The sequence below is a fragment of the Ixodes scapularis genome, unplaced genomic scaffold, assembly GCF_016920785.2.
Source record: "Ixodes scapularis isolate PalLabHiFi unplaced genomic scaffold, ASM1692078v2 PGA_scaffold13__105_contigs__length_92229423, whole genome shotgun sequence".
Lineage (NCBI taxonomy): Eukaryota > Metazoa > Arthropoda > Arachnida > Ixodida > Ixodidae > Ixodes > Ixodes scapularis.
Window position 1 is genome coordinate 79,508,254 of NW_024609839.1, and position 24,255 is coordinate 79,532,508.

The following is a 24,255-nucleotide window of genomic DNA, read 5'->3' on the forward strand; positions in this document are numbered from 1 at the left end:
GCCTCTACGTTTGACCGAACAAACGCACAAAATTCGCGAGTTTCGCCGCCATCTATCGGATACACTCCGCACTCGCATCTCATCGACGCTGTTTACATAGGAAGTTGCGTTTCTTTTTTTGTTGTTGTGTTGCTGTTTGTCCCTGCATTAATCATGAAAGTTCGTTTGCTGGGTGCATGAGGCAGCGCGAACAGGTCGGGACCATGGCCAAGAACCGGATGGTCACCAAGCACTGTCCCAAGTGCGAACAGCAGGTAATTCACCCGAGAAACGGTGTCTCGGTTCCCAATACAGATTCCAATCGCCCCCGCGGGGTTTTTTGCTTTTTCGAACGAACAAAACCTCGAGCGCATTCCTTGTCTCGATCGCTTCGTCCTCTCCAATCATCGGGGTATGTCAAAATGTCGTGATCGAAGCCACCTATCCTGCTTCGGACGATTGGCCCGTTGGCACCGCCTTTCTCCGTGCGTTTCGCTCACTCGCGCGAAACGCTTTCTTCTTTGGGCGCCATATTTGTTTGTTATTTAATTCCGAGATGAAAACATGGCAATCAATCTGCTCGCTGTGACAACAGCTCGCTCGTGACTCAACCAGTCACGGGCTGCGTTGTCAGGCGGTTCTGAGTCGCGCTTGTTTGTTCGTCGCGCTGATTAGCTGGCCCGTTTGCTTCTTCCGTGCATAACTTCACCGTACGCGTTGGATCAATTAGGGGCAACCCCGTACCAGGAGCATTATCGATGCCATCTTTATGCTTGCTGGAATGATGGGCCGCTCTTTATTGATCACTTCTCCGGTGACACTGGGCATACGTAGCGTGCATCGGTTTGTAGCCAGTTCATATGGCGCCTTATCAGACTTGGTTGTAATTGAATAACTGTAATTTAACTAATTTAGGAGTAATTTTCGATTCAAAATTATTACGTTTGGCTAAAACATTATGCACACAAGCAGCCCACATAAAGCGAGAGTACCTTCCATTAGCAGGGAGGACAAAGAGAATCAAAATAATGTGATGTGGAGTTTGAGTACCTTGTTGCCACTCCTGTTGGCCATTTACAAAATAATTAAGGCTTCCGTTGGATTTGTTTAGTGCCTACTAACACAAATATTTATTTATTTTATTTGTATACAAGCATGGATAGATCATTTGCTTATTACCCAAGCATCAAGGAGAATGCAGGGATTGGCGTCCCACGCGCCACACGCACACGCCTTCCCGGTATAAAAGATCCGAAGTAAATAACCAAAATAAAGTGTTGATGAACGCGCGTGCAAGATACAATTTGCTTTAGGTATTTGCTTTGGAAAGTTACTACTGCTGAGGCCAGCACGTGTGGCGCGTGGAACACCAATCCCTGCATTCTCCTTGATGCTTGGGTAATATAGCAATAGGTCTATTAGGTATAGGTATCGACACGATCTAAGGTGTATCACCCTCATCCAGAAGGGTGGTGCAAATTTAATGTGATGCAAATGTGGCTTGCTCTTGCATGGGACTCTGCCGATGATAAAAATTTTATTAAACGAGTATTTCTCAATTACAGCTACGCTTTTAAACTTTTTTGACTTCGCAATTCCTGATTTAAAATTTTCGTTGTTTTACAATTTTTCGTGGAATTTCAGATTCACGGGTTTGTTGAAGGCTCGAGTTCTTGTTTATGGACCTTGTCATCTGGGTAGTTGCTTGACCGGCAGATGGAAGTAACTGACGCACTTGTTGCCATTAGGTTGCTTTAATTTGTCTAGTTTCGGTTTCAACGGGCATGCAGCTGTGTTGCTCTTTTATGTAGTTTTTGCTTAATTTTGTGATGCAAATGTTTCTTTTGTAGCACGCAACCAATGAAACAGGGGTACTGAGTCACTCTGAGGACCACAGAGTGGTTTCGAGCCTAAATTGAGGGCTTTTTTACAGACACCTTTGATGCACCTCATTATGGTCAGCAGCGAAACGAGTGGACTGATGTACAGGGAAGATACCTATCACCTATGGCCATACCCGATGACTAGTTTCCAGAAGAATATACCAATGAAGACACTAATACATGAATGTGAAGAAGCAGGTCGAGAGTTGAATTAGCGATGTGCTGAATTGGGAAAAACAGATCAACTTGCGAGTTTACTACTGACTGTTTTGTTTTTGTGGACACAAATCTTTTTTAGTGAATTTTGCAGACCAAAAAGAGTCTAGTACAATAATGCAGTGAGTTTATAAAAACAAGTAATATTGTCTCGGCCTGTTTTAATTAAAAAGAATTAAGTACTTGAGAAATATTTAGACAGTGCGACCTTCAGAGGTTCTTAAAAAAAAAAAAGAAAGAGTTGGAGGTGAATTCTAGAGTATTTTTATCCCTTATCATATTCATTTTCTCGAAAATGGAACTAAACGCGGGAAAACACGAAAAACCGCCAAGCGCGTGTTGCTCGTGTAAGCAGCACACGCAATTGCAAGCGCGCCAGGAATATTCCTTTTGCACTGGCACCAGTCGTAACATCTTTTGTTTCTTTTACCTTTTTGAAAATAGCAGGAGTGCCCATGCATAGCATTGATAGGCGCTAAAGATAAGCGAGAGCGGAAGTTCCGAAAACTCCTTTTATGACGTAACGCTCCGGGAGGGAGGGGCTTCAGGGGTAGTTTTAAAATGATTTTCTGCGGCCTGTGTGCACCAAATTGAAAAAATAATCTCAATATTTGTGATCCTGAAGGCCAAATGGAGACTATTTATGTGTTTTTACTCAATTACGGAACCGCTTCAGTTTCCCTTTAATTATCAGCCCTGCTGAAGTACTCACAAGCAGCATTTCACGATATTGGCCCTAGGAAATAAACAACATTTTATATGGATATTTGCTTATGGCATACAGAAGATATAAGTGGCATGCCCATCAAATTAGGTCTGACATTTGTTTTCCATTAAATTGGCAAAAAAAAAAAAATAAATAAATATAGGACCAGGAGAAGTACTTTTGAAAGTCTGGCTGAAGTTTAATGCTAGGGGTCACTTCATAGACCTGTGCAAGCAGAAATTTATTGTTTTAACAGATGAACTTTGTAAGTTTTGGCGTTGCCAGCCCTAAAAGTAGACCTCTATTTACCATTGACAGTGCTGGGCTCGGCAAATTATTACGCAGACGGCTTTTTTTTTGGCGTCAAATAACCTGCATTTTGGATTGGCGCATAGAGACAATGCTATTTCTTTTGTGTATTTAAAGATTTTGCATGCGCTATTCTAAAAATCTGTACTTTTAAACTGTTTGCGACAGTTTCGTACATGGGAAGTCCCAACATTTGTGTGAAAATAAAATTCAGTGAATTGAATTGATTATCTAAAGACAATCAATCAGTCACTTGAATTACTGCCGAAATGGGATCGAGCACTATATACAGTTTCTTAAAATGCATAAGTAAACCGACCAACCAAATGTTTCAATCAACAAAACATTTCAGAACGTCGAACACATGTAGGTGAAGTATTATGAACTAACAAATCTCCTGATGTTCACATACAATTATTCCTGGCATCAGATAAAATGCAAGTTAAACTTTTGTTGTATTTCTTCTCTACGAGTTCCCTCACATAATCAACAGGAACTGTTTTCAATCTGTAAAAGTACTTGTTGTTGGGCTAGTTGGTGATAAACGTTTAGAACCATGGTTAAAAGTGCTAAAAAGACGACCACAAGAGAAAAGCCCTGTTGTTTGTCTTCTCTCTCATGTTTTTCTTTTTAGTGCTTTAACCATGTTCAAAATGTTTTCAATTTATTATGAATACAGAAAATGATGCTTTCAGAAAACATACACAGTCTCCTTACCTTGACTATTTTTGACACCTTCTAATCCTAAATGTACAATCATAAATATGTGCGCTTCTAATTGCGAATGTTCCGCCACTATTAGCGAATGTTCCCCCACTATTATTTAACAAACCTGAGTTGTTGTAAGTAATTGTCTTCTGATCCCTCTTGCTGTCTTGGTCATCTACATAATCAATGTGGCTCACTGCTATGCGCTGATTCCTATGCCTCATCCTTGCGCATAGTAAAATTGTGTTGCAAGGTTGACTGCAGAAGTTGTGCCCATTATGACGTAATGCTATTAAGTAGTAGATATAAGTATCGGACTATACTTTATGGAGTAAGGCAAGAAAGATCAGTGAAACGCGACAAAAACGCAAATACAATGCATCCGCAAAGGTGCTGAAGGGAGAGCAGAGCAACGAGTTGAAGCAACTTAATGGCGGCCACATCATGCGATTTCAAGATGGCAGCACCCATGCGACTGAGGTTGAAAAGGTCTATTGCTTCTACACGACATTTAATGGGGGCCTTCATACAAGCATGCGTTTTTGGGTCATGGTGACATCTCGACCATTTTCTGCCCCATCGTTTTTTGCTTTTTTTTTTATGTCTTCTGAAGAGCGTGCAGACTGGCCTGGCTCAACTCAAGCACGTAGCCTTGGCTAATGCTTAGACGCCATTTTAATGCAAAGTCACACACTGATTGCACCACATGCGCTGGCCCACTCAGTGCAACAAGGGATGTCTTCATTCCCGAGACAGACAGACAGACAGACTTGTAGGCACCCTACCTTTCTCCATTAACAAGCCCGGTCTAGCAATTTCTTTTGAGAACTACAAACTGAGGGCACCTCAAAATAAACAAACAGGCACTCTTGTTAGGTGCAAGTATTCTTCGTAAGTCATCTTTTTTTTTTCACTTTCATTATCGCAGTGATGGAAGTGCTGCGTCACTTGGGCCAAATTGTGCCATGGACGATAGTGTGCTAAATCTCGTGCCACACATGTGCCGAGTGGGCTTCAACAATTCGCGAGAAATCTTTGCAAAAACGTAAGGTGGTGGATACTGCGATAAGACAGAACCAGGGTCTTGTATGCCTGTTGAGACCGCATGATTATCATGTCTGCCACATGTCTCCATTCCATGGATGTAGAGTACCGTGGCACTTGCGCTGCTCACGTCGACGTTCACTGCCTTCCACCAGAGCCTGCGCGTTGAGCTTCACTGCTTTGCACCGGAGTGCTAGAGCAGCAATGGCTGACATTGCGGAGCACTGGGATTGGTGCGGTAGGCTCGGAAACTATGCTCAGTGCTATTCTAGGTCTACCTTCTTGATTGTAGGTTGAACTCTGGTCAGAACGAGAAAAAAAAAATCTATATTTAATTAAATACGGTAGTCAAGGTTGTTCCCATGTGGCTGTCGATCGAAAGGACAGCAAACTTCGACTTAACTCTGGTTCCAAGGCCGCTAAAGAGCAGTGATACCTTTAAAGCATAAGCATAGGCCTTCATAATATTTGTGGGTGGTTGTTTTTGCAGTTTATGATACTAAAGTCTTGGGTTTAGTAGGTTCATGATACTTGGGATATGCATTTTTATTGATAGACATGTTAGCTAATATGCTGGTTTTTGCTGGCATTTCACAGAAATTGTATTTACGGGCAAAATAAATTACAGTGTAAAAGGGGAAAAGGAGTAAAGCTTTATCCCAACTGAAGTGTTGTGCAGTGTTTAAATTTTTGAAAAAGCTTTTAGTACCTATTGTAAATAGAACCTACTCTGACCATAGCCTTATTTCTAAAGTGAAAGCTCTGTGTTTCTTTTGCAGCTTTGCTATTTTTTATTGCAAAGGGAGCATAGTATGCAAAGCCTAATATGCTCCAACATCAAACAGGAACCCCCAGTCATTATCAAAGATGAACTTGCTTAGCAATTCAATTGCTTTTTCTTTATTTTCAAGTGATGTGATAACATATGTTGGCATCTGCTCCAAAAGCCTCGGTGGTTGCTTTAAACCTATATTTTACCTGCTGCAGAACTTGCTCCAAAAGATCAAATGCCACTTCCATTACTGTTATCGTGATTTCTTTTAACAACTAACTGCCATGTCACATTTTTTTCTTTTTCTCAGGCTTTTTACAATTCAGGAACTTGCCAAGAACTATGCAACTTTTATAATTAGTTTTCTAATGAGATTTATTGCCTTTATAATCGTCTTTTATGACACCGTTAACCAAAGTTTCTATTTGGTAGTCACTTTTTACTTCTTTAGGGGGTTTTCAGACAAGTTTGGCCGACCATGTTTGGCAACCTTTTTAATTTTGACGAAAAGAATATATTTTGTTGACTCAGTGCCCAACAAGACAAAACTGACTTCTATATTTTGAAAAACATATTTTGCTTGTACGGAAAATATTTAGAAGTACACTCTCAGTCCCAAGTGTTTTCTGCAGATTACACCAAGTTTGGCATATCGGGCACCTCTCCCAAAACAACTGCTCTGGCTTTGGGTTTAGAAATATTTGCTTGCAAATTGCACATAAGGAGGATTGATCCAAATTAGTTACGACAGAGTATCGGCGTCGTTAGTTAGCAAAGAAAAATTGCAAACGCATAGCGGAATGATGCTAAACATTGATTTTTTTCTTTTCTTTCTAACTATAAATGCTAGGATTTTCACATCTTTCCAGCTTGTCGCCCCGTTTTTTGTTTATCTTTGACTTAAACATTGTTGTCAACAAATTTACGAAAAACGGTCCCATAAAATTTGGCTAAATATGGAATATTTTCAAAATCAATACATTAAAAAAAAAAAATAAGGGGCCATCTTTAACTTTTATAAACTCATCCAATTTACTCTTGACACAATGTGCGGGTGTTTGAGTGGGCTACAAGCGAGCCCTAAAGATGGAACAAGCCGAACATGCCGGGAACCAAACCTAGAGTTATTTTAATTGTGGTAAGAAGAGTATTCACACACACCCAGATGCTGCCACAGGCTGGCGGAAAATGCAAACAACAGGTAACACCCTCCAGAGTCAGGAAAAGCTAGAATTCTAGTTGCATTTTTGTACTAGAATGGGCATGGGCCGCCGGAGCAGTTTGACAGGCGCTATCATGTCGCATGCTTTGGAGTACCTGTTTTGAATAGGCAGTGTGTAAGGTGCAACTAGTGTGTCTGTACGCCACCCACGTGAAGGAAGTGTAGTGGCTTGCTAGGACGAACGCAAGTCTGACTCCTGACCCAGTCAGTCTCTGCCGCGGGATGGGGATATCCGACACCATCCGAGAGCATGGGCTGTGTGGCAGAATAAACACCCTGCAGGAGTTTCGGATAAAAGCTTTATTCACACGGTGCATCTTTTGAATGCGCAACGGTTTAGCAAAGCCACGATTTCGCACAATCGTTAATTCACACTGTCGGGTTCAACGCGCGAGAACTGTGATGTATTGACTCACTAGAATTTCGCCACACTTGTCGCCTGCATTGGGAATATCAAGCATTTTGCAGCGAAGCAATATGAAGTATGCACAGTGTAAAGTGAAAGTATGCTTTATTAATATCACTCGACAAACTTCGTCCGAGTTGGCTGACTCGGTTTACTAGGCCTGCCAAACCAGGGAAAGACCGTGAACATCAAAGAACAGGTGGATGATCTCAAAGAATTTAAGAAACTTCTCTATCACCAAACGATCAGTTATCCCGAATCATCACGTCTATAAAATGTGAAGGCGGGCGAGTTGCTGCTTGCTACGAAAATAAAAGCGCCAGAAAACGGGACAGCCGAGGCAAACCAAGCGCTTCATTCTTTCTTGTCCCATTCTCTGGTGCTTTTATTTTCGCATGTTTGTATGCAGTGCTTGCACTCGTTGCGACTTTTGAGGTATCTGCACCGCACCTCCAACCCATTCTGCCAACCTGTATCGCCCGTAAGCACTGCTCCTCCACTTGTTAATCTCCACCCTGTTTGTTTTCTCTTTTCGGCTTTGGCTCGGACAGCTTGGATACGGAATCGGCCAGAAATTGGGCTCTTCAAAAAGCTTGCTCCGCCTTGAAGGCCAGACGTCACAGCGGTGTCGAGCTGACATTGGCGGCATCCGCGTTTGTTGTTGGGTGACTGACAGACAGGCCTCGGTGAATCGTGTGCATCCTTTTTCGATGCACGCGTCTTTACTTGTATCGTTCAAGTGGCGCATCTGTTTCTCGAAACCTGCTTTTGCGACACTAAACTCACCAAAAATACCTTATGTCTAGCTAAAGGCTAGTGGCCAAAGCAGATGCAAAATTCGCCTGCTGCTAGATTTGTAGCTAACGAACTTCAGCCAGTTTAATATACTATTTTTTATATAAACGACATGCCGGAGCAACTTCCCTCGGCGGCAACATGATGTGACACAGCAGATCTGGAGATGGCTTCAAGCATAAATAGAGCTGCTGCCATGGTAGGTCGCAGAATGAGAAAAGAAGAAAAATGCTGAAAAAAAGAAAAGGGAAAGAGCTGGTTGTTTGAGAGTGGTTAGAGACATCGGAAACAATCATGGGCGTACCAACCGGGGGGGCAAGGGGGGCACTTGCCCCCCCAGTTCTCAGAGTGGGGGGGCAAGGCATGCGTTTTGCCCCCCCTGAAACGGCCGCCACTGGGCAGAGCAGACACAGGCCGGCGGCGCCCAAGGAATACCAAGGGCACTGCCCCTCGACCCGCGCGGGCATATTTTTAACGCGCAGGCGATACAAACCCTAGCAACGGTGCTCACGCACGCCGGATTGGCTGGTTTGTGGAGCCTTGCCCCACGAACAAGGCTACACGGTAACCTAACGGAATCCATCCGCGAGACATGGGCCGGACGGGCCGTCCAGACCAGGACGTAGGCCCTTACACAAAATAAAGTTTTGCTTGCTTGCTTGGAGATAGGCGCTGCCGCCGTCAACATAGGCAGCGGATGCAATGCGAGTTTCCGAAGAGGTAGCGTAACTTAGTGGTGAGATGTCTGCCTCATACGTGTCAGACCCGGGTTCTATTTATGGTGTGGGCCGGCTTACTTCTTTTTATTTTTTTTCTCGAACATTTTGTTTTGTCGAGGCATTTGGCGATATTTACATTTCTTTTTTTACCATTAACACTAAAAAAACGAATGTTGTTGACGAAACATCGCTAAACTAAATCGTATCGATTCTATTTACGGAAGTGCATGGGGGGCAGCGGGGCTTGGGTTGCCGACCGGACGCCGCAAAGCGGCGTGTACGGGGGGTGGGGGGGCTAGGCGGGTTAATAGATTTGTAATTAGCAGCCGCACGCCGTCACCGCGAAGCGGCGTGAACGCAGGCGCGGGGGTGGGTTAACGCGCTTCGAGTGATACACGAGCAGCCCATCCGGCGTGAGCGTCGTTGCTATAGGAGTTCTATCGCCTGCACCGTAAAAGGAGCAGTGTGTGCACCTCCTGTAGTGGGCAAGAATTCCTACATTGGAGAGAAGCGGGGACAAGCCCTTTCTTCAAATGCGTCAAGTCTCCTTGAGCTTCGGAATACAAAGAAACGCCACTATTCGGAGCTAATCCCACAGTTACTCGACCTCTCTTGCGTCGTGTCTGTTCGCTCCCCGCGCCTCGTAGCAGTGTTGTTGCAGTGGGGGGGTGGCTCGTTAAAATGTTGGGGTTTTTTGGACTATCTAAATCACTTTCTTCCTTCCCATCCCCCCCTTTTCTACTCCGCATGCTTCCCCCTCTGCAAATATCAGCTGACCTTCCGACCTCTGTTCTCTGTTGATAGGCAAAACAACCACTAAAATTAGAAAGTCATTTGTAATTTGAGTGGAAGTCACTCGGAAAAGTAGTTAAAGTAAACTACGAATTACTAGAATATAAATGTAATTAAAAGTTACTAAACTACCCAGAAAAGTAGTTAAACTACAGTAACTTGAGTAAAGTAGTTGAACTACGTACAAGTCTGGCCCCGCAGGCGCTCTGCGTAAGGGTTTTCACCTATTTGCCTAGCCCCGCACACCATCACATGGGCCAAGAAAGGTGTAGTTTTACTGCAGAGGAGAAATCAGCAGGGTCCAAGATGGTGACAATGGAGGATGGGGGACTGTTCCAGTGGCTGATGGCTTGAGAAAGGAATGACCAATTGAAAGCGTTAGTAGAGTCAGAAATGTGCTTGATGGTGCAGACGTTGTTGAGGCGAGATGTTCGGTCGGGGGGTAATAACAAAGTGGTTTTGAGGTCGGGAATGTGGTAGTAGATTTTGTGAATAAAGCACAGCTGAGAGACTTTTCTGCGAAGCTGCAAAGAGGACATGGTTAGTTCAGTTTTTAGCGCTGAGATACTGAAAAAAAAAGTCATAAGTGGATGAAATGAAGCGAGCAGCTCTGTTCTGAACTGCCTCTACAGGGTATTGATGATGGACTGTCGATGGATATTCCAGATGGTTGAAGCATATTCTATTTTTGGTCTGACGTACGTGTCCAAGGTTAGCTTACGAACAAAGGGTGGAGCCCTTTTTAAGTTACGTCTGCTTAGTCCAAGAGTTCCAGATGAATCGGCAGTAATGACTTCAATGTGGTTATTTTAGGGAAGGTCAGATGTTAGTCTTACACCAAGGTATTTATACACAGTAGCGGTCTCAATCAGATCGGAGTACAAGAAGTAATTAAATGACAGTGGTTGTGTTTTTTCTTGGTGAAGTGGATTAGTTTGCGTTTATACTTGTTTAATGACATAATCCACTCTTTGCACCACTTGTTAATTTTCTCTAGATCTTCCTGAAGCTGGTTATTATTTTGCACACAAGTTACTTTGTTATGGATGACGCAGTCGTCGGCGAAAAAGCGGTTTTTTGAAGAAATCCCAATGGGGATGTCATTAATAAATATTAAAAAGAGTAAGGGCCCAAGTACGAACCCCAGGGGAACACCAGGAGATACATTTATTAAGGAAGATTCATGATCATCATGGACGTGACCTGTACACGGGAAAAAAGTCACGACGTTGCACATCCGACCATTCCTAACTCTCCCCATCTTCCTAAACGTCCGTGTGTGTCCGAACACCAGAAACCGGAATTTTAAAGGTTAAAAACGGCACGTTGCGAATATGGAACGCGCACTTTCATGCAAAGCTGACGTCAAGTGACTCAAATCGAAAAACATGCATATTTACAATATTGTTATCTCTTCTGGTGAAGGCTCAGCAACCGTTGCATCCGTTTTCACGCACGAAACGGCGACTACCAGAGAAAGTAAGAACGCAGTGATTGCCTTTATTTTAACAATGTAAACACACTTGCAGGCGTGCGCTGATGAAGCCTCAAAATCAAAGCTCTCGTAGTGTGATTCGTGACTGTGCCGGCTACTACCCAACCTCGTTGTCCCGCCACTTTCTGGAAGCATACACCAAAATTACAAGTAAACACACAAAAGCGACATCGATACAATTATCTTCTAGAATATCACCTTGTTTAGTCATAACTCTTTCAATAGGCACTACAAGTTGTATTTATTTTAAGAAGAAGCAAAAATTTTTTCGTGAGAAAAAACAAAATATGAATGTTAAGTCTGGTAACGTTGTAATTTTGCCGAATCATTGCCAAATCTTTAGAAAAGTTGGACAAAAGTTGCGCCGAATTTTCGATTTGGGGGGGGGGGGGGAGAGGGTCTGGTTTGCCCCCCCACTCAAAAACAAGTTGGTACGCCACTGGAAACAATGACTGCTTTCTCTGATCTTTCTCGGGGACCATATGGTGAACTCATCTCGAGCATCGTCCGTGAGTACCACATGCGTGAGCTAGGTGCTCGTGGAACCAGTCCTCTTTTTCGTCAGCTGTGCCCGCTTTCTCTGCGGTGGTGTAAGCGGGAGTGTGATCACATGGCAAAAGATGGAGATATCAGCGGACACATAGCTTTCGCCACACTGCCGGCTTGGGGGGGGGGGGGGGGGGGGGGGGGAACAGTATAGTGCTTCCTACGTTCCGTTGGCCGAATTGAACATTCTTGTGTTTTGCAACGCACTGCAACGGCGGTTCTGTTGCCGTGCGGAGGCACTGTCGGTTCTGCCGCTCCATATCGTGTTACCACGCTGCAAAAGTCCGAGATAAACACGTGCGAAGCAGGGCCACTCCGGATGCTTTTTTTTTTAATGTGGCGTGCACGGAGGCGCTTCACGCAGACGATTGCTAACAGGTCCTGCGAAGCGCATTTTCTGAGACTCTAGTACAAAAATGCACCCAGAATTCTCGCTTTGAAATCCCCCGTCTGCTCCTGTGCCGTGAATTTGTTTCTTTCTGACAGTGCCTGTGCATGTTTATGCTGTGTTAAAGTAATGAACTTCACGGCTATGAATATGTAAACACCCCAATCACGGCAGCGCATTATCCTCAATTTGGCCAGATTTTTCTCTTTATAACTTAAAAAGCTAATGCAACACTGTTTTTGCAGATTATGTTCGTACATATCATTAAAAAAAACCTCAAAAGAAGTTTTTTTTTTTTTTAATACAGTCTGGTTGGGACACGCATGTCAAAAAAACAATTTTTACGCAAAATTTTAAAGCAATATTGACGGCAAGAGATTTGTTTGAAATTCTGCTCGCGAAGTCCATTATGTCACTGGTCATTCTGGAATGACCATCTCGGTCTTGAAGGGGAAGCCGTTCCACCTGTCCTCCACGCGCCCGAAATGCCGAGAGAGAAAACAAGTGGAAAGGAGGTGACTGCAAACTAAACCGCGTCTCGCAATTTATTCAACAGTCCCCCCAAACAAAAAAAAATTTTGTTTAAAATTTATTTTTTGACACGTGTGTCCCAATTCGGCTGTTTAAAAAAAAAATATTTTTTTCTTTTCAGGGCCCTTTAAAGTTAAAATGGAGAAGATGAAAAAAGAAATTTTAGGTGTCCCTTTTTTTTATTGATTTTCAACTTTATACATATTTATAAAATGGTCCAATTTGACTATTTCTTGTAAGTTTGTCCCACTGATCAGGACAGAAATATTTAGCTCAATGATTAGCAAAATACAGGGCAACATGCTAGCGAAGTTCTTATTTTTCACGAACTCCTGTCGCTGTGCTTTCTCTTCAGACTTCCTACATGTTTCGACTACTTTCTTGCCCTTGTTTGAAATCGGCAATGTCCTATCTTTTTATACTCCCGTTATGACAATTATGTACATTTTAGCGCTCTGTAAATTCAAAAATACAAGAATATTGCAAAGCAATTTTGAAGGGCCTGAAAGGACACATTATGAGCCTTGATTTGTGAAAAGCAGAAGAAAAATTAAGATGGCCTTCATTTTAAACTGATTTTCCAATCATTGCAGAATCGGTAACATGTCTCCGTTTCAGGGTATTTTTTTAGAAAGGTTATCGTTTTCAGGTTCAATGACAATTTATTTTAAATGAAACAAATGTGTCACAATCATGTTAAAAATATTTGACTTCCAGTCTTTTAAAGGGACCATGAAGGCAATTTAATTTTTTTTTTAAAAAAAGGTGTTTTTGGAAGCATTGGGGTCCTGGCATGCCACACAATTTTTTCTAGAACATTGTGACTCTTATTTTTGTACCTGCAAATAAATTTGCGAAACCGAAACAAACATCCAGATTTCTTCCCTTTTTCGCCTCTGGAAAGAGAAGTGACGTCAGGGAGCACTGTCGGCATCGGTAGGATTTAGTGCACACTCAGTGCGGTTCCCGTGGTTCGCTCTAGTGCACGGCGGTCTGTGAAGAAAACCTGGAAGAAATGGACGACAACGCCGCGCTCGCAAACGAGTTTGAGCTCCCGTTCAGCGTCCTCATGCCGGCTGAACGGGAGATGCTGCTAAGGACGCAGAACTCTGGATTGGCGCTTTACGAGGGCGCCCTAGACCTACCACCAACTCCTTGGTCACCACCTCAGAGTGACTCCCCGCCCCACTTTTACCCAGACTCCGGCTGACGTGAAGGTGCTGCTCAGTCTTCTGGTCGGAAATGCAACAAACAAATCCTGACACCGCTGTCCACAGCTCTACGCAAGACAACGGCGCGCAACCAAATGCTGCGCATTGCTGCATCGGTCGGCAGTTTATGCAAACTAACGTCGCCCGATCGACCGCACGTCTTTAGCCGACCTTTCGCGCAACCTACTACTGCACATAAACGCGGCATGATTGGTGAGACAACAATCGCAAAGCGAACACGAGACGACGCACAAAACCAAAACCAAAAGTCTACCGCCCCCGGCGCTCGTACCTTTTTCTTTTTTTTTGTCCATGGTTGCTCAATGCTTGTTACGCGCCCGAGGTAGCAGTGCGGGATGCGTTCAACCAGTGACAAACGGAGGGATCGCTTCAGATTATGCATTTATACACGGTATGAAACCTATTAATTCCCAACTACAACTTCAAAAGATTATCCAACGTTCAAATAAACTTTTTTCATCCCATCTCACCACCGAAATCGAAACCAAGAGCGCGTCTATCGTTTGAACCAATCGCCAGACGAGGAGCCCGTTGTCGTCACGCTTCGGCGCACTTTAGTTCACCTTTCTGCCGCCGCCTCGGTGGGGTCTCAGGCATCGTTCTCGGCGCTATTATTACTGCGCCTGTTTGCTCGATTGGTGCGGCACCCAAACTTCTGTTCGGGCTAGAACTTGGTCAACAGTATCTGAGACGTGCCTGACATCCATTTCAATCGTCGAATAAAACTTCGAAACTGCCTTCATGGTCCCTTTAAGAACCGAATCCATAAAGCTCTGAATTGCTTAGTAATCGATAATACATGTTTACCTCCTTTTATTTTATGTAGAGTCTCTGCACAATTACGTTGTGTAGACAGATGTCTCGCGCAGGATGTTGAAACAGGCACCGCGAAGCATGTTACAGGGTGGCACCTCTCGTTCGCTCGGGTTCATGGGCATTTTTCGAGTCGGTTGTACGAAAATGTATTGGGCATTTTCCCTTCAAAACTACCGTCCACCTTTGTGCTGTCAGTTTAGCCGTAGCATTTTTACGCTTTTTAATAATTATGAAATTGTGAAGAATGGGTATGTGCACGCCCTATTTATGGCAACCGCGTTAGCGTGAATTTGGCCATATTTCTCGCTTTATAACTTCAAAGACACACAGATATTGCATTATGTTTTTGCAGATTCTATTACTACATATTATGAATGTTAATATGGGAGAGTTTAAAGGAAATTAAAGATTGCCTTTTTTTTAAATGATTTTCACAATAATGCATTTTTAGTTGAGCAATTCTTGTAAATTTCTGCCGCTAACCAGGACAACGGCATTTCATGCAAAGATTAACTAAGTACAGGGCAACACACCGGTAAAGTTTGAAGACCTTAGCTTTCATAGATACAAATAAAAAAACTTTAATCCAGAGCGTTATTGCGCAATGTGCCATATTTGCGATTTCGTTTCTCAAAATAACGACCCAAATACTCGGTGATTAATACTTTTTGTCAATCTTTCCTATGCCTAATTTGTCAGTGAATAGTTCTAGACCCATAGCCAGAACAGTTTTTTGGGGGACGCCGCCCGAAGAGCCAACATTGCGCGATACGCAAAACGCATGCGTGACTGAGAGGGTGCTTACAAATTTTTTTCGCAAAGACAAATCTTTTTTCTTTAAAACAAGGATTGTTTTTATTCTTGGCATGGAGCCAGCAAAATATTTTTTTTTATCCAAATTAAAAATGGTTATTGGACATGGCTGTTAAATTTTATCTAAAAACGCCCAGTGCTTTTCTTGCCAGTGAGCTTTGCTCGCTGCCTGAACGGTCTCTCACTAAAGAATCAGCTTGTTCAGTAAGGACTGCAGATGATGTGGCTACAGCGACTGTACATTTTTTCAGACCGCAGTCATATGATTGTGGGAGTTTATCTCCGTCACATCTAAAATAAAGAACTGAAAAGCAATTTTGCCTTAATTTCCGGCAAGCAATGCCTACACTTCTGTGGACTGGAACCATCTTCCCGCACCGATAGCCACAATTGCCATTGATCATCTATTTAAAACGGCCGTCAATAATATATACTGTTCCGATTGATTATCAAAGTGTACTAACCCCCACTCCCGTCTGTAATGCCGATGGCCCTGAGGATATTTTAAATAAATAAATAAATACTGATACACAAATTGTATTAAAAAAAAAAAAAGGATAGTATCAAGGATACTTGTATTTTTGACTGCCCATGCCTGGATAACCCAACGCTCTGGCTCTTGCGATGTCATTTGCTGCCACTTTGGGACGCACGGGCAGAATAGGACGCCAAACGCGCCGATCCGAGACACGTTCGGGCAGCGTACCGACGCCCCTCCCCCCTCCCCTCCAGGTGCCCGTGGCGTGCAAGAGCTGCCCGTGCGGGCACGAGTTCTTCGCCAGCCGGCGGACCCAGGCGTCCCGTGCGGCGGAAGACCCTCCCGGGGGCCGGCGCCGCACGGAGCGGGTGCGCAAGGAGCGGCAGAGCTACCTGGCCGCCCTGGTGCTGGAGGAGCGCGCCCGGCAGCGGGCAGCGGCCCAGCGCAGGCGCCTGGGCACGAACCGCAGGGGCCGGCCCCGCAACCCCTCCTCTCACGATGACTCGAGCGAGGAAGGCCGCCGACAGCAGGGCAGGGCCAAGCTCCAGGCTCGGCCGCCCAAGCCACCCCCGGGTGGGTAGCGACTCGAGCAACTTGGTAGACAGTGGCTGCGTTCGATCTACCTGGACCTCCTGCACCGGTGCAGAAAAGTGTAGGGCAGCATACTTTTAATCATATCTCGACGCACATACCGGAAGTGCACTGCCCTACACTTTTCTGCACCGGCGTAGGAGGTGTAGCTAAATCGAACGAAGCTACAGTAGAATCTCGTTAATTTAAACTCTCTTAATTCAAACTAACATGCAGGTCTTGTGCTATGTGTTTCGAGGAAGGAAAATCCCCGGTAATTCAAACTTTGCATTATTCAAACAAAGTTTTGGTCCCCCTCGGGTTCAAATTAACGAGTTTCCTCGTAGTATGTGATGAGGAAAACAGAACGCAAGGACCAAGACGCAGAAAAGGAACGGCACTTCTGTGTGTCTTTTGTCCTTTTCTGTGCCTTCATCCTTTTGACCTACAGTAAAACCTCGTTATAACAAAACGGGATATAACAAACTAATGGATATAACAAAGCAATCATAATTCCCCTTGCTTGCTAATAGTGGGAAGAAATGGACATTGGCTATAACAAACTAATGGTTATAACGAAATAATTACGACCGCTCCTTCAACTTTGTTATAACGAGGTTTCACTGTACATACTTTTTTTGTTTATGTCCACAAAGAAAAAAGTTTTCGTGAGTGACCCTCACGCATTCAGGGGCATTACGAAAGGGAAATTATGTGTCAAAGTTGCTACAAATATTTTGGGGTAATGTGACGCGCTGAAACTTTGCTTGAAATTCTGCATTCTATTAGGCACTCTCAGGTTGGAGCCAGAATTTGACGAGGCAAAAGAGGGAGAGGGCACGTGCCCGATTTTGATCCTGATATCAGATGACAAACTGTCCAGTCTCCATTTTTGGGCTATACCTGGGTGCTGTATTGAACCATTGTCTCCTACATACTCACAAACCCTGGCAGATCACCATGAGAAGCAGCCATTGAAATGGAATGGGTGGAACGGCAGATAACAGATGAGAGGAGAGCCACGTCACCGGCGCCCCACTGCGGCGAAGCGTCGAAACACACTTCTCCCGAGCAAACAAGTGTGTTTAGGGTCCTCGCCGCTGCAAAAGCTGTGCACTAACGTCCAGGTTTTCCGAGAAGTGACTCTTTGATGCTCTGTACTACCAGGTCCTCGCACTCCAAATCTGCGGCCGGGCACTCTATGGCTCCGTCGTCGAACTGCCAGGCTTTGGGAATATAGAGGAGGCTATGACCGAACGTATAACACACGCTCTCTCCTGCCGCTGTGAAGTGGTTCACGTCTCATGAACATTTATGACTACTCCACAAGCAGTCTATTGCGCTCTGTTATTTTATTTCAGGAAATAATTAGCTAGCGTAGCTTCATTCACTTAGTAAATTTAATAGCAATGTCATTCACCAGCAGTACTACTCTCAACCGCTGCATCTATTGCATGAGCAGAAAATAGAATCCTGACAGTTCTGAGTTGGAAAAAGCCTTGCTTGGTTTTTGGGAAACACCATGCAGACGTAAAATTTTTCTTCCGGGGTCAGAAACATTAAAACCCAGAGCGGTTTCCCTTACGAATCTCGCTAACCAAGGAAGTGCCGTTTTGTCGAGGTTAGCTGGCTTATAATTTTTTATTCATTAGTATAAACGACCTTTTGCAAATGCCGCTGCCAGCGCCACCCGTCATTGGGTTTTTGGCGATGCATTAAAGTCACTTGCGTTCTCATTAGTCGCTTTTTAGGTACCACCTATGGTTAAACATAAAGAAAAGCTATTTTGGTTTCAAATAGACCACCACGAAAATCTGCGATAATGTAAGGGTCTTCATATCCAGAGCTAGCAGGGAATAAAATATGTGCAAATTCATTGTTTGTAAAAAAAGAAAAAAAAAGGAGCACATTTGGGTTATATTTGGTTACTTTTTTTTTTTAATCTGGACTTTTCACACATGGCCCAAAAATCGGTACAAACACTATCTCAAAAGAAACTACTGCAACCGCATTCACGACTCGCCGGAGGTGACGGATCATTCACATTGTTTACAGGGTTATATTCCCTTTTCTCTTTTATTTGTGTGGCAGGTGACGGCAAAATTTTGCCCGGTTCGTTTCTTTGTTAAGTATAACATTTTACATTAACTTGCACGTCTAAATCATTTGCTCATAATCTTGCCAAAACGATACGATTTTCAGCCGTGTTTGCACGCCAACCAGACGTTGGATGCTGCCCAGTCTGCAAAGTAGATGGCGCTCCAGAGTGAGAGGGGTGGATGTTTCCCTCCACGCTCTATATAGTGGAATTGTCTATACCTTCGATGGAAGTTTGAGCTCGTTACCTGCAAGCGCCGATTTTTCCGGCTCGTTTTGCGTCAATCCCCTCGATTCGTATAGCAGCCTGTATGCCCTAATTTCGGAGTCTGCACAGACTGCACTGCCCACAAGGATACCCTTGAGTGGGCTGGTTACCATCCACCAATTAATTGCCTGTGGTATGGTACTTCGTAGCAGGGCGGAAAGAAAAAATGGACGTGATCTATATCATAATCTAAGTCACGATTTTTATCACAATCTAAGCGGCATGTGTTGCTTATGCTGCCTGGTAGGGGGCTACGATAGAGCTTTAGTCTAGCAACACTGTGCATATGTGTACAGTGAAACCCGTTTAGAACGAACCCATGTACAGCGAATTATTGTCAATATCGAACTCACGGAAGATTTAAATAAAAATATGTGTAAAAAGTATGTTTTATAACGAATAACATATTGGCTATATCAAACTTTTTCCCCCCGGGAAGGCTTCCAAAAAAGCGCTAACAATCGTCTCCTAGCCTGTCCCTTCCCCCAAAAAAAGAAGTAGGAAAGAAAGAAAATTCCAAAAGCTCAAGTTGCAAACGAATTTGAGCAAAGAGGCGATTCAGAAAGGGAGGAAGCTAAAGATCCACTCTGCACGCAGGCACAAAAAAAAAAAAAGTTTCATTCCAAAGCAAAAACCAATTAGGGTGCAGGCGAGCTGGTGTAGGTTTACCATTTTGGTAGACCACCTGAGACTGGGTGGAAGAAACACGACGACGTCTCAACGTCGTCGTGTTTCTTCCACCCAGTCTCAGGTGGTCTAAAAATGGTAAACTTTCCAAAGCGTTTGCCCACGAAGAGAAGCAATTCAGAAGGGGAGATAAGCTAAAATAACAAACTCTGCAGGCATGCAAAAAAAAAAAAAAAAAAAAGGAAAAAAAAAAACTTTTTATATAGCACGTTGTTACAAGACGGAAGTGAAGAGATGAGAAAAAAAGAGAAGCTCTCGCCTTACAACAAACTCATCGTGGAAGTTCGTTGTAAGTGTTTTTTGCTATATCGAACTACTTGCTATATCGAATTGATCGTAGCGTTTCTTGCTGTTCGTTATAAACGGGTTTGACTGTATGTAAAGCCCTGCCCAACTTGGGGGCGGTTTTTTGTGTCTGGTTGTATTGGACAGCTGGCCGCCGGAATGAACTACTGTTTAGGAAGATGAGTGTGTCTTCGTGCTTCTAATAGCGTGGACTTTTTACTTTTCTGCCAGCAGCGTCCTCATTTTTGGGGGATACTAATCAGATTACTCGTTGTTAAAAATTTATTTATTTGGTTGCGCACAAAAAGCTGAGGGACATCCTTAAAACAAAGGGAAGGGTGCTCACTTGGTGTGCTGCTCCCTGTCATTTTGCAAGCAATGTTTGGGCATGACGGCACGGTTTCGGCTTTTGGTTTTGGTTGGGCTCCGCACCGCAGTTTTGACAATAACCAGTCTTTCAGCCCCGGTGGAACCGGAGATGCCGGACGAGGAAGAGGAGGACATGTTTGCGGGAGCCTCGAAGGAGAAGCTGGAACTGTATTCGGACATCCTGGCGGACATCAACCGCAAGATCTGCTCACAGATGTTCCAGCAGCAACTGGCGCTCTGAAGGCGGCACCCGTAGAAGACGAGCACACTGCAAGTCATGGTTGTGCATCACAGTTCCGGTTGCGCATTGTGGTTGTGCATCTCGGTTGCCTGGAGGAAGGACATTGACCAGGTTTTGCCTTTCCCGAAGACAAACAAAAACGGCCTTTAAAACCGTTGCTTTCAGTCGACAAGCGTGTCCTGGAGTTTCAACACAAACACTGAAGGGAGAAACTTGAGTAGAGTAGATTTTATTGCGCCGACTTTGCATCCAGATCAATGTTTGTTTTTCACCCGCAATGCACTGACAACGTTCGGACGCAGTACGCCCTTTAAGGAGGTTTCAGTTTGATGTTTGCATCTGCCCTCCGAGCCATTCTTGAACCAGAGAAATTGTCAGTGGTGTGCGTATGTTGCTAGACACGTTTGCAAGCTTGGCCTCAGCGTGCCGCCATCTTGCTCACTTGGGATGCGCTTGGACGCGGCTACGATCCGATTATCACGCCATATTTGGATCGTAGCCGCGCCCAAGTGCACCCCAACTGATCAAAATTGTGGCGCCCTTAGGCCACACTTGCAGTCATGTATGTACAAGCTGCTTTCGCTGTCCTATATATTTTGAGCACTCCACGCTGTTTTGGCACTGTGGGAAGGTGGCTTGAACCAACAATTCCGGAAGTGGCTTGACTAGCTGCTTCTGAATTTCACTCATTACCTTTGACTGCAAGCACCACACTTGCTTTGTAGAGCGCAGCTTATACTTGGCATCGAAGATGGGTTCCCTGCACCAAACAGTTTGTTAGGTCAGTGCTCGTTGCGCGTGATTCTTTGCGCCGTTTGCGTCCATGGGGCACGAGCCTTGGAGCAAGTCCAACAGAACCATTCTGACGCGCTTGCTCAATCGTGTCGTCGGCGAAAAAATCAAAACAACCAGTGCCGACCAGGGAGAACAAGAACCTAATTGCTAGTACTCGCATGATAAATGTGGGCCTTGGCCTTTTGCATCTGTAAAGTCGTTATGACAGTGAACTAATTTGATTGTCCCTGCATCGCAAACAGGCTCGTATTACCTTTGGATTGGTACGGAAATAGGTAAGCAGGAATGTGAGAGCTACCTTTCCCGAGTATGATCCAGCATCACATTGGCACTCCTACATCCTTCCATTGGCAGGAGCAGCCAAGCGCTACCATACATAGTCGCAGTGGACAGTCTGAAACTGCGTTCTTTTTGCCGGTTCACATCACACGTTTACATTCTCGAAATTGTACCGTTTTTTGTTCTGTCTTGTGGGAGCTGTGTTTGCACTGCCTGGTGTGCCACGGTGAGTTTTCCCTTCACCATTTCAGTGAAGTGCAGAGGATCGATGGACAGTGTCTGTTGGAGAAGCTTCCCTGTACAAACCTTGACGAGACAAGTTGGTTGCACACAGTTGCCAGGATGGCAGGCCGACTTAGTCTGGAATGTTTGTTTCTCTGTCTGACTGGTGCGAACGGCCAGTTGGGGTTGATTTAAACCTGGCAAACAAATTGTGTGTGACGTCGCCCCATTTCAGTGTTGCTATAATTTGTCTCGGTCTGACTTTGGAAAAGACGAAGGTCACAGCCCCCGTGAGTCAGTTGGCGTCGGAAGCGATGCAAGCAACCGTCGTAGTGTACTTATGTGCAGAGCTGTCGCGAGTTTCGTTCTTCAGCGTTAGCCTTTTGCAATGACATACCCAATTCACACAAAACAACTGCAAAAAAAAAAAAAAAAAAAAAATTTGGACATTTCTTTTTTTTCTGCAGCGTACATTTTAGTGACACTCCACAAAATTTTCTCTGCAGCACAGCGACATTGGCAGCGCGACTGCGATTTCAATCGCAAAATGATAGGAATCTCGCTGCGATTGGACAAATATTGTACCATGTGAAATGGGCTTTGGACTGAGGCAGAGTGTAGTAGGAAACAAATGCAAGAATGTTTCCTAATATCTGGGACAATCTTGGTGAGGCTGCATTGCAGCAAAACATGTATGCGAGTGGAGTGAGCCAACGGCTTTCCTGGTGAGAGATTTAATGTGTCCACTTGTGGACAATATTACAGGAGTTTGGTACATGGTGAATGGTGAACTTTTGTGGGAAAATGATGGTGCATGGAACTAGAAATGTTCCAACAAAGTGTAGTAAGGCACATTCAAGTTCAGGTGAAACAATATCCGAGAAATTCTGATAGACCCATAAATTGTCTAAAAATAAATCTTGACATTAAAGTCCATTAATTAATCCTGTATGTAGCAGAGTGAAACGTTAAAAAAAAGAAAAAAAAAACACCTGTGATGCATTTTATTGTGCCCTCTTGCATTCTCTGGGGGTGAATTTAAGTTCTAAACCTTTGTGTTTGCATAACCAAGCAGTAGGTTTGGTTGCTCCAAAGTGAAACCAACTATTAGTCACGTTTTAATTTGTCTTTACCTTAGAAACCGACATGTGTCTACTTTGGGTGTGAGAACCTGAGAAGGAAAAAACTGCTGTGGCCTTGGTAGGAGTTAGGTCAGAGAGACTCGATGACTTGTGCAATAGTGCGACACTGATGTGATGTGTGATGCAAGATATGTTTGTAAAGTCATTGCACATGTGTTGCCACTTTTGGCACTTTTTTTTTTTTTTTTCTCGTTGCATATGTGATTGATCATTTCTAAACACCAGTGTTTTGGGGTCTGGCTGATTTTGTTGCATGTATTTTGAGTAGAAAGTTCACTAATGCTCATTTATAATATCTTAACCATGTCTAACATCCTGTCCAAGGGCAGATGAAAATGGCAAGAAATGTTGCAACTAACCCAGCATTGTCTGTTGTTTTGTAAAGCTGCGATGATAAAACTGCATGCCTGCACAGCACATGGTGGTAATTTTCATACAAAATTTTGTTCCAGAGTTGTGCGTGGCCTCATATTGTCTAATTAATTTTCGAGGTTAATAAGAATGTTTAAAAGGCTGTAACTGCTGCGAGATCCAAAAAGTGTCATGGAGCTCGTCTTGGTGAATCGTGGCAGCACTATCGCAAAAGTGTAATCGGTAGATGGAGGGTAACGGTCTTGTTTACCAATGTGCATTTCAAATGACTACCTGGGTTAGCAGCATGCTAGGATTTGTTTGGTCAGCTATATTGGCTATGTGCCAAGAATGTCCTGCGGGGCTCTTTTCCCCTCTTATCCTTTCTTATAATTAGCATCATGCACTCCAAGTCTGCAACATTTTATCCTCCTAGATAAACAATCTGACTAAACAGCACTACTGGTTCAGCCGCAACATTCTTCCTGGCTAGTTGCACTAGAATAGGGCACATGCTCTGACAGGCTCGAAGTGCAGCCGGGTGCATACGCTCCTTGTGATATCATTGGGTTCGGTAACAATAGCGCAAAGACGCGCAACATTTCAGTTGCTTTCCTTTGTCCTCGTAGTCATTACTGTAGTGTCAATAACTTCGGATATTTTTTTTTATATTAACAATACTGTGCAGTGTACCTCGTTCAGTGTGTTTTAGCTTAAAGAACTGCTGTTGCTTAAACAATGTGTGTGGAGCCTTATCTTTGATACATATTTTGTGTGCATTGATTTTTGCTGCTCTGCCTCATTCGGTTGACTACAAGAACAAATGGTCGCAAAAATGTTTTTTTTTTTTTTTTTTTTGTTAATACTGTGAGCACATAAACAGAATACTGTTTTCTGTGAGTTGTCTTCTTTGAGAATATGCATCTGACAAATTGTCCCCAGGAAAGCCCTCCACTCTTTCGACTGTTGCAGGGGTGGAGAGGAGATGAGGACGGACTCGCCCCCTTTCCAGCATTTGTTCTGTTGAAGAGTGAAGGGCTTTACGGAAGAAGCTAAATTACGGTGTTCCAGAGGAGCTGTTGGGAAAAGAGCGGAGGCA

At 43.9% G+C, this 24,255-nt stretch overlaps 1 protein-coding gene across 1 annotated transcript; it reads left to right on the forward strand.

Annotated features, from left to right (window-relative positions):
• The first annotated feature begins 41 nt into the window (after window positions 1-41).
• On the forward strand, window positions 42-24,051 carry LOC8030557 (UPF0547 protein C16orf87 homolog). Its single transcript, XM_029984236.4, has 3 exons — window positions 42-254; window positions 16,105-16,423; window positions 20,219-24,051. The coding sequence occupies exons 1-3, from the start codon at window positions 177-179 to the stop codon at window positions 20,365-20,367; spliced, it is 546 nt and encodes a 181-aa protein (XP_029840096.1). The 5' UTR covers window positions 42-176; the 3' UTR covers window positions 20,368-24,051.
• The last annotated feature ends 204 nt before the right edge of the window (window positions 24,052-24,255 follow it).

What these genes read in the sequence shown, in the direction of transcription:
- LOC8030557 (XM_029984236.4), top strand. Translation starts at nt 177, where the DNA reads ATGAGGCAGCGCGAACAGGTCGGGACCATGGCCAAGAACCGGATGGTC. An exon ending in GTCCCAAGTGCGAACAGCAG is followed by an intron (nt 255 to 16,104) that starts GTAATTCACCCG and finishes CCTCCCCTCCAG; the next exon opens with GTGCCCGTGGCGTGCAAGAG. An exon ending in GCCGCCCAAGCCACCCCCGG is followed by an intron (nt 16,424 to 20,218) that starts GTGGGTAGCGAC and finishes CCAGTCTTTCAG; the next exon opens with CCCCGGTGGAACCGGAGATG.